The 11,220-nt window shown below is 41.5% G+C and overlaps 1 protein-coding gene across 1 annotated transcript; it reads right to left on the reverse strand.

Annotated features, from left to right (window-relative positions):
* Nucleotides 1–5,311: 5,311 nt before the first annotated feature.
* TMX1 (thioredoxin-related transmembrane protein 1) lies at nucleotides 5,312–11,148 on the reverse strand (the record flags this gene model as incomplete). Its single annotated transcript, XM_010010967.1, has 7 exons — nucleotides 5,312–5,490; nucleotides 6,190–6,259; nucleotides 7,657–7,758; nucleotides 7,841–7,886; nucleotides 9,047–9,175; nucleotides 9,755–9,803; nucleotides 11,036–11,148. Coding segments are annotated over 7 exons (688 nt in total), but the record flags the coding sequence as incomplete, so codon positions are not given.
* Nucleotides 11,149–11,220: the final 72 nt, after the last annotated feature.

An 11,220-nucleotide genomic window follows, 5' to 3' on the forward strand; every position in this document is an offset into this window, starting at 1 on the left:
AAGACTTCACTGGTGTCTCTTCCTCCTCTCATGTTTACAGGTATTTCAGAGCCTGCTGTCACTTCAAGAACATCAGACAGACAAGCCCACATCCACCATTACCTCCAGCACATGCCCAGCACTCTTCCCTGGCTCTCACGCAGGCATCTGCCCTGGGAAGGCAGAACTGGAAGCCCAGATGCTTCCCACAACTTCAGCCTCTGTAGACTGAGGTGCCAGGGCAGCTAACACAGCCCAGCAGCTGCTCTGGGCACTTCAAGGCACATGTAACATGGCTACATGATAAAGCAGGTTCTCCAAAAGCAGAGCATCAGCTCCCACTGCAGGAAAGGCTGAGTCTCTGATCTATCTTGTGCTTAGTCCACATGGGACCCCAACACCAGGAACTCCTCTAGTTATTACAGCTGTTGGAACTTTCTCTCCAGCCAGAGCTACAGCACAGAGAACTTAAGCATCCACAGGACAGGAACAAAAAGCAAACCACAGCATGTGAGGTATCAGTGTTGCCAGGAAGAGAGTTCTAGGGGCTTTTTGGAAGGCTGGCTTTGGTGTGTGAGAAGTTAAGGTCAAATACAAATGCTACAACAAGGATATGCATGTCTGGCAAGGTACTTTAATTTGTGAAAGGGTTACATCTGCTTCCTTTATGCTAAAGATGACTATTAAACATCAGATGCATATCTAAGAGTTGGCTTTCTGGATCTGCCTTGCAGTTAAGCAAATTTTTAGAATCAATGCTAAATAGAAAAGAAACTTGTATCTGAGAAGTTTTAAAGACCTAAATGTGAGAAAGTGAGGAAAAGGGGTAAACTGGGGCAGAATCACAGCATGGTTTAGGTTGGAAGGGACCTGTAAAGATCACCTAGTCCCAAGCCCCCTGCCGTAGGGACACCTTCCACTAGTCCAAATTACTCAAAGCCCCATCCAACCCAGCCTTGAACACTACCAGGGATCTGGGCACCCTGTGCCAGCACCTCACCACCCTCACAGGGAAGAATTTCTTCGTGATATCTAACCTAAATCTGCCATCTTTCCATTTAAAGCCATTTCTCCTTGCCCTATCCCTACATGCCCTTGTCAAAAAGCCCCTCTCCAGATTTTTTGTCAGCCCCTTTAGGTACTGGAAGCTGGTCTAAGGTCTCCCTTGGTGGTCAGAAATAAAATTCAGGGAAGAGCCAGAGATGACTCTGTTCAGGTCAAGCCAAGGACTCCAGCTGATGCAAAGCAAGGAGATAGGGCAGCTGCAGATTTCCTCTTTAAAACAAAACAAAACAAAAAAAATCCTTAAAATTGACATTGGTGTTTCTAAACACTGAAACAGTGCTATAGCATACTAAAAGCTTTTACTTCCCCATCAGTCTTTGTTTCCACCCGAACCCTAAGGCTGGCTTTGCCAATCTGGCAAATACCAATTGCCAGCTAAGCATACAGTTGCTATTGTGTTTCCTCATCAGGCTAGGTCCAACAATTTTAATTATCTAACTATAAGTCAGTTTGACTTTTTGTCTGTGTCCCATCCCCCTGCCCTTCCTTGGACTGGCTGTTATTTGCCCTTACACATAACATATTGAGTGAAAAAATAGGGAAGTTAGGCTGATGTAAGTATCCATTTAATTCCCCACGCACTATTTATGCTTTATTCCTGTTGGGAAGGAACTGCAAGAGTATTAATGCACTTGCCCAGAAAAGCCCGCACTATCAGACTGAAAACTGACAGGTTAAAGTTCCCATGTTCTCAATACTCACCCCTAATAGAAAAGAGGAAATAGCAAGGGAACAAGCAAGGTAAGACTCTCTGATGGCAAGTTTTGTAGTGGACTGACTGTTAGTAGTGCTTTAAGCATACCTCATCTGGATTCATTCACTTGTTCAAGAAGCCTCTTCCATTTCAGAATTCAGATAATTCTGAATTAAACTTCCCACTCCAAGATAAATTCACCAATACTCACACCTTCAGCACGTAGTAGTGGGAGAAGGGAAGGAGTCCATCTGTAGCCAAAATACATTTGCATGCATTTTACACAGAAGAGTTAAAGAACTAGATTTTAAACATCATTCATCAATTCCAGTCCACATTCTTTTTGCAGTACAAGAACCCATTTTATTACCATTGCTGTCCAAGCCTGGTATGCATGAAAGCTCCTTCCCAGACCATGGAACCAAAATGACATGTGGCCAGCTCACCCTACCATGAGATAGCCAAGCCAGTCTTAACTGAAAACCACAAGCACCTCAGTACTGCTTTAGTCTGAAGTATTATTCAAACTGGTCCTTTAAAAAAAGACTATCACAGATGATTTGTCAGCTACAGCGTCGCACCCTCTTTCTTCCATGGAAATAGCTGCAGTTTTGCTTCATTGCTAAACAGCAAGATAGTATCTTAAAAAATAAGACACAAACACAGGAATCCAAAGCTGGTGGTTATTTTTTACTTGAAGACTCTGAAACATTAAAAAGAAGTATTGTTACAAATAATAAATTCTTTCTGGAATGAATCTGGACATGCTTAGACACGGTGATATGGAAAGGGCAGTCTGACTTTTACAAAACTGATATTCAAGCATCATCATACACACAAAGGACAGGCTCTTACGCATATTTCATTGCAATCTTCACTCAGCCTCAGTAAACATCTTTGGAATATAGATTTTTAAAAAATAAACTTAAATATTCACAGGACAAAACCATAAAAATATTATTAAAAATATGAGTGGTAAGATTTACAGAGATCAGCAAACACAGGCTGCCTATGGATAATTGAAAAAGAATTTGCTGAAGTTACACAATCACAAGCATAGGTCAGCCACATGGAGGCTGGATTCCAGCAACTGGGAACACTTATGACTAAGAGGCAGTTTTGGAATTTGGTTACTTGCCTAAGGCAGGGAGGCAGTAAGAAAAGACAGGTGTGCAGAAGGCAAAGGCAAGGTAAATTAGTGCTAGAAGTTCTTGTTAAACCAGGAGTCTAGAAAAACGGTAAGAAGAAAGGTTGGTTGTTCTTTTAAAATTAAAAATTAGCCAAAAGGTATCACTATTTACTTTCTATATTGCACAAACAGCTTTAAGTAACTGAAAAATTAGAAAGCCCTGCATTTATAACAGCTACATTTAAATATATTTCAAGTGGAGTTAGCCCATATCATTCAGCTTTTAATACAATTCAACACTTGCCCCTAAAAATACCATACAGCATTTCTGTGTGCTGTCTTCAAGCCCTCTCTAAACTAAATAAATACACCATTTCAGCAGACAGTGCTACTAGCTCTCCTTAGGATCTCACAGATTTATTGCTTTAATGACAAAGGCTAAGATCTAAACTTTGAGAGAGATTAAGGCAATCCCACAAGACTGACACCTTAAGGGCATTTCTGGCACACAGTGGTCTTCATTCAGACACCCGAGAATTGATATTTAAAAGTGACAGGAACACTCAGATTTTAATCAAAAGGACCCTTTCAAGCATCAGTTATACTTTCTCGACATATACCCCAGCACTGGAGTCATGAGTCATTCCAGAGCACCAATGCTCAGTTAACAAAGAAAAAGTTAAAGGAGGAAGTTCCAGGACATCTTACGTAACTGACTCTTACTCATCCAATAACCTGTTGGAAGATTCACTCATATTTGGACAGCTGAATCATTTTTTTCTATTCATAACAAGGAGGATGAATTACAATCTGTCAGATATACTGAAATTGTAACTTACAAAGCAGCATTCAGGACTGACAAAGAACATGGCATATTCTTAACAGCTTTACAAGCCAATTCTGAATATTGTTCTGCCCAATATTTCTTTCATATCCCAGAGTTCATTACAAGCTCCTTGTCTGATGCTCTATATTCTTAAAAATCACTAGGAGAGCCTTGCTTTAGAAAGCCAGGCTGCAGTGAAAATATCAAGAGCATTTCTACATTTGTGGTCTTAATTACTTACAGTAGCTTACTATTAACACAGATTTATCAACTGCCAGTCCTGCAAACCCACTCAGGTGAATTAAAACTAAACCCAAACAACTACCAACAAAACCAAACAAAAAAACCCAAACACCTAAAGAAAAAAAAAAAAAAAAAAAACAACAACAAAAAAACCCACCCTCAGTATAAGGCTAATCCTTCCTTTGCAATACTTTGGACAAAAACTGACCATGGAAGATTCTTTACAAGCAATGTAAGGTAACGCTGGTCCAATGCATAGGTGCATTCTTTTTATTTCTACACAAAATGAAAACAAATACCATACAGAAAACAGTAGACTACAGGTTGTTCCTTAAAGAAAAAATTAGAGTATATAGTTTCAAGATGTCTGTGAGACCTGAAAAGATGACTTTTTACAAGAAAAAGCAGCAGTTGTTTCAACTTCATACTAAGAACAGCCTGACTGGATTTGCAGTAAAGTTTAACTAAGCACAAATCACTGATGCTGTATTAAAAATAAGCAGAGTCCTACCGCCATCCAGCGGGATGACTGGATAGGATTTGCACTCAGCAGAGAACCCTGTGTGTAAACTATTCCCATCTGTATCAGAGTCATGGAGACAAACAAGACTTCATAGTGCTACTTGTAACTTTTTTCCTAGAAAATAATTACTTTGCCAAGAAGCTTACAATTTTATACAGCCTCGTCTAAAAGAAATTGATGCAAATAGCAGGTTTCTGGTCAGCCAGAGAATCCACACTACAGAGAGTGCTTTGTGATAACTCCCATCTGGGAAGGTGGCAAAGACAAGCTCTTGAGCTTTTGTTCAGAGAGCAACCTCTGTTCCTCTAAATGAGGATAGCAACTTTCATCTCTTTGGAAGAAGAAAGACTGAGGGGGTTGTAGTTCTCATTGTCATAGCAGAAAGCAGTTTTTGTCATATAAGAGGCCTGGAACATGTCCCATAACTGAAGGAACTCTTCCCCCTCAGCATTTCTTAAGAGCACAACTAGATAGATTTCTACTGAGAAACCTTTTGAATGCTTTAACAGCAAACAGGTTAGTGCATTTTCCTTGCTAATGTTACCTAATGCAACAAGTACACTGGTTTACATTGTTAAAAAAAAAAAAAATCCTTATAGAACAAGTCATTCAAGAAGCCACATACATTATTTCTTAGCACTTCTCTGCACACAGACACAAGTTTCAGCCATTTGCAACAGCATGTTTTACTTTTGAATACCTGATGCCAAAGATGCCCTTTTTTCCTCCCTGAATTCATGAAATGCATCATTACCACATAACAGAAGTCATTCTTCTCTTCAAGCTAAAAGATTTGACATTTATCTCCTTCTCAGTTGGTGACTCAAACACTAATCCTGCATGCAAATAAAGCTAAGATTTATCCATTGTGGCAGCTGTGGTCACTGGGCGCTGCCTTACAGCAGTTGGTGATGAGTTTCTGTTGGACACTTCTTTACCCTCCATTTCATCATCTGAGATATCTTCTTCATCTGCTTCCTGCTCTTCATCCAGCTTTTTCAGTAGCTGAGCTGACTCTGGAGCTAACTTTCCTAAAGGAGAAAGGAAAACATGCATACACAGATACCATTACCGTGAGAAATGCACTTTAACATCATGGAGTAGCACAGGATTTTGATGAACGTAATCCAGGTAGGACTTTCCAATTTCAGTCACTTCAGCTGCTATCTTAGGTAGAATTGTTGCTAGCATGAAATTACTCCCAGGCCAAGTATTAAGAGATAACAGACCACCCAGACAAGGTAAAGGAAAATAAAAATTCCTCCAGCTTGGGGGAGGGGGGATGAAATTTAAAGACAGTCAGGTTCCTACAAATCAGGACTTTTTAAGATTAGCTTGAAAAATTCCAGAGACTAACCCCAAACTGAATCACTTACCACCCATTTTTAATCCTCACTTTGCCCCTAGAAATTATGCAACCCCCAGCTTAGCAACACAGAGCTCCACTCAAAACTTTCATCTCCCTGCACACATGGAATTTCATATCTTGCAGTTACAAAAGTGCTGTAAAAGCTTTTTTCCATCTCCTAGAAAACATTTTTTTAAATAGTTTAGCTTTAGCTAAATAGAAAATACAAACCCAGTATAAACCCTAAAGGCAAACAGCTGCAGGTAAAGTGTAAACTTCTACACTAAATCTCACATCCTGCAGACACAAGTTACATACCAGTATTTATTAAACAACATTTAGCAAACAGCTTCACAGAATTAGAGGTATACAGCAGGCTTACTTGAGTGAGGGTATTGTGGCGGTCTGTACCTTTTGGACGGACAGATACAGTCTGCTAAGAACACCATTATCTGAAACCAAAGGAAAACACGTTTAAACCTCCAGACATCCCACACATGAGAATCATGGAATTGTTTAGGTTGGAAAGGACTTTTAATATCAAGTCCAACAGTTAACTCAGTACTGCCAAGCCCACCACTAAACTATGTCCCTAAGTGCTACATCTACATGTCCTTCAAGTACTTCCAGGTATGGTGACTCCACCACTTCCCTGGGCAGCCTGTTCCAACAACTGACAACCCCTTCAGTGAAGACTTTCCCAATATCCAACTTTTTGGGTTTTGATGACCCTTCTGGTGGAGGCCATTGGCCTTCTTGGCTACTTGAGCACACTGCCAGCTGATACTCAGCCAACTGTGGGCCAACATCCCCAGATCCTTTTCCACCAAACAGCTTTCCAGCCACTCTGACCTGAGCATTTCATGGGGTTGTTGTGGCTCAAGTGCAGGACTCGCTGAACCTCATACAGTTGGCCTCAGTGCATTGATCCATATTGTCCAGATCCCTCTGTGAAGCCTTCCTGCCCTCAAGCACATCAACACTTCCACCCTACCTGGTGCCTTCCACAAACTGAGGGTTCACTTGATCCCCTCATTCAGATCACTGATAAAGACATTAAACAGATCTGGTCCCAACACTGGGGAACATCACTTCTGACCAGCCTTCAATTGGATTTAATTCCATTCCCCAGCACACTTTGGGTCTGGCCATGCATCCCAGTTTTTACCCAGCAAACAGCACACCCCTCCAAGCCAGTTTCTCCAGGAGAATGCTGTGGGAAACAGCGTCAAATGCTTTACTAAAGTCTGGATAGACAGCCTTTCCCTCATCCACTAAGCAGTTCACCTTGTCATAGAAGGAGACCAGGTTAGTCAAGCAGGACCCGCCTTTACCCAGAAGTCTTGTTATAAAATCAACCTATGATGCAAAATGCTGACTGAGCATGATCACCTGCACATGTCCTGTACATGCTACATCACAGCACTCCCATAGAATTCCCCAGCACCGAGGTCAGACTGACAGGTCTGTGGTTTCCCAGATCCACCTTCAATCCCTTCTTGTACACGTGTCACATTTCCTAACCTCAAGTCAGCTGGGACCTCTCCAATGAGCCAGGATTGCTGAGAAATGATGGAAAGAAGCTCGGTGACCACTTCCACCAGCTCCCTCAGCACCCCTGGGTGGATCCCACCTGGCCCCATAGGCTTGTGTGTGTCTAAGTAGTGTAGCGGGTCACTGACTACTTCCCTTTGGATTATAGGGGTTTTGTTCTGCTCCCCATCCCTGTCTTCCAGCTCAGAGGGCAGGGTACCCTAAGAACAACTTCTCTTATTATTAAAGACTAAAGAAAATGAGACATTAGTGTAATACACAACAGTCACAAGCCAATCTCAAGCGCTTCACTTACAAGTCCCAGTATCAGTCCTGAGAATAGAGTTGCCAACGCAAACACAGCATACGAGCCCCAGACTGGTATTCCAACATTTTCTGTTAAATAATTATGGCAGTGCTGAAATAAAATACAAGAGAATCATCTCAAGAATAGCTGAATATCAGGTGTGCTCCGATAAAATAGAGATATAAGCACATACCCTGATCCACATTGATAACTGGAACAAAGCTGACATACTGCTCATCCTGAAACAAAGCAGAAAAAAAAAGTAATTGAGGACATCTTTAGGCCAGTCACATACCTGTATTTTCTGATTTGCCTGACTGGTCATTATTTCATCTCAAGTTGAACAACTTTCTACTCATAGAATCATAGAATAGTTAGGGTTGGAAAGGACATTAAGATCATCTAGTTCCACCCTGCCTGCCATGAACAGGGACACCACACACTAAACTATGTCGCCCAAGGCTCTGTCCAGCCTGGCCTTGAACACCTCCAGGGTTGGAGCATTCACAACTTCCTTGGGCAACCTATTCCAGTGCCTCACCACCCTCACTGTGAAGACCTTCTTCCTTATATCTAACCTAAAGTTCCCGTTTACATTTAAAGCCATTACCCCTTGTCCTACCACAATGTCTGGTTTCTCTTCTAACTACTTTGATTTTTATCTTCCATTTTGTCTTTTAATTCAATGAACACTCATTTCCCATGAGCTGCTTTTGGTACCAACATCAGCTTGTTTCAATGTTCCACACAGGGACAACTACAAACTTCACAAACTTCCTTGACTTGTATCTGCTGACATATGAATTTTAATTACTTTTTTTTATGTTCTATTTAGACAATCTGAGAAGCATCTGGAGATTTTATTAAAACAAGAAGTCAACCTATTAAAGAAGTCAGGTTATATAAGAACTGAGATATCTTCAGACAGTTAAGTTCAGCCATATTTTACATACAAGTGAAAAAGACCAAGCTATCTGCCACATATATCCTGCTGTTTCTGATATTTCCCTGTTACTGTGAAACTGCAGCATTCATATTCACTGTCTGTAAAGTAAAGGAGAATTTGAAACATTAAGCCAACTTAAGTTCATAATGAGTGAGCTGTAGAAGCAGCCTGCAAACTGCTTCAGTATGCACAGAAATGGGGCTGGATCAGAACACACCTAACTTATTAATCCTAAAATTAGTACCCAGTTTCACACAGCAGAGGGGGAGAATAACCTCCCTCAACCTGCTGCTGAAGGAGGCATGACAGCCAACCATCACATTCACAGACTAATTAGCAGCTCAGCACTGCTGCATAAGCTGACAGTAAGGAGGCAGCACCAGGTGCAGCACACCTAAGGACCTGTCCCAGCACGTCCAACAAGAAGTTATGATAAAAATCATCAAAACTTACAGGAAAGAGGAAGGACCAAACCATGACGAAACTGGTTCAATAGATTTCCATTCCTGGTCACTGATGAAATTTATGAAATCAGATTTAGTTCTTGCACCTTGGTATCTCCTGAACTCCCCATCTTTACAGCTGCAAGACAAACAAAACAAGTTCTTTATTTTATACAGTCCAAGCATACAGCATTTGCTTCCACTCGACATCTTCGCTCCCATCACCTTGCCCTGGTTTGTTTGGGGTTTTTTTTGATGGTGGTTTTTTTATTTTTTGTTTTTTTAAAAAAAAAGTTTTACTTTGCCTTAGATTATATTGGCTCTAAAACATTTTCCAAAGCTCTTGACTACAGGTATTTCTAGAATCTTGACTCCACATGTATCTCTGCTAGATACACAGTTATCTAGGTTGCAATTCCACAGAGATAATGATCTTCCTAATGCACTTGCCACACAACTGCACTAAGATCAACCTAGAGAGAAAAGAAGATTGCAAAATGGAAACACCCATGAGAAGATAGAATAAATAAGGCCTGAAGGAAAACAAAAAAAAATCAACTGGCAGTACCGTAAGGTCAGAGTAAGTAAGACAGTGGCTGTCCCTGCGTAAAGTAACTCACATTCTTAAAAAGCATGGTAAAGCTCATTTATTTGTCCAAATAAAATGCGGGCGAAACATCCTCTCTCCTCCAAGAAATCTGCTGCATTGCATACTTACTGATAGATGGTAGGAAGAGCTGTTATGACAAATCGTCCACTTAATCCTGTAAGAAAAGTTATTTTTCAGAATTGGTAGAGCACACTTACATAAAAGGCAAGAAATGCCCTGTTATACACCAGAATAAAAATGGCTCCTGCCCCAGGTATCAATATTTAATTGTCATCAAAGACAAACTTGTGCATACAGATGTACTGCACACAATCTAAAAGAAAAGTCCCTGAACAGAGACCAAGAAAGTTTCTCCATGGGGATGTCCAGGGATAACTGGTTTACTTATTTTGGCTGTAGCTCTTCAGAGAGATGCTCACCTTTTCCCACATGATTTGCAACCTCCAGTGTTTGCAGGAAATAATCCAAATAAGGCAAGTTTCAAAAGTTATGGGAAGAAGTTACAAAAGTTACTTTGAAGAACAGTATCAACATGGAGAAGGTCATTTTTACAAAACGCACACAGACCAGAAGGCAATTCAGATAAGTGAGTTTCAGCTGCACGAACAACGGGAGGTACTACCACAGGGAAGGCTGAACCACATTTTCGCTCTGTACGATGCTTAAAAAGTACAGCCAAAAAATCCCTTGAAACCTTCCAAATCACTCACCAGAGAAATGCTATTGTTCCCTTTATTTAGTGTTTAGTAGACATCCAGCAATCTGCCTTCAGTAGAATCACAGAATCATTTATCGAGTCCAGCCATAAACCTAATATTGCCAAAATGAAAAGCTTGCCAGAACAACTCCATCTGCTGTCAGTTTGCGCTATTCTTCTTCTTTAATATTTGCTAAGATACTAAAGTAGTCCTGGAAAGACTTTTTGGTTCTGTTTACTAGAAGACTAGGATTCTATAATGTATAGGAAAAAAGCAAATGAAAAAAAAAAAAAACAAACCACTTTCTGAAGGCGTAGTTGGCTATAAAACATTAAGTGATCTTTATCATAGAATGGTTTGGGTTGGAAGGGACCTTAAAACTCCCCCAGTTCCACCCCCCTCCCATGAACAGGGACCCCTTCCACTAGACCAGGTTGCTCCAAGCCCCTGTGTCCAATCTGGCCTTGAACACTGCCAGGGATGGGGCAGCCACAGCTTCTCTGGGCACCCAGTGCCAGCGCCTCACACTTCAAGTTTCCCATTAATCCTATTTCCTAAAAGCACATACACTTTGTCCTGGTTTCAGGACTTCTTCCTTAGCTACCGACTGCGGTTAAACCACGACACCCTTGCACCGGACCCTCCACGGGCAATGGGAAGCCCGAAGCCCCGGATAAGGCCTCAGGAACCAGGTGCTCCGTGACATCCACTTTTGCGATGTTCACTTCCAGGTCCTCGCCCCACTCGGCAAACTTCTCCCACTCGGGCTGCAGGTTCTGGCAGGCGGGGCACCAAGGGGCATAGCTGTGGGCAGCACAACTCCGTCACCGAACAGCAGCGCCCGGTCCCACACGGCCTCAGAGCTGGCCGCGGAGA

This window comes from Nestor notabilis, unplaced genomic scaffold (assembly GCF_000696875.1).
Source record: "Nestor notabilis isolate BGI_N333 unplaced genomic scaffold, ASM69687v1 scaffold8810, whole genome shotgun sequence".
Classification (NCBI taxonomy): Eukaryota; Metazoa; Chordata; class Aves; order Psittaciformes; family Psittacidae; genus Nestor; species Nestor notabilis.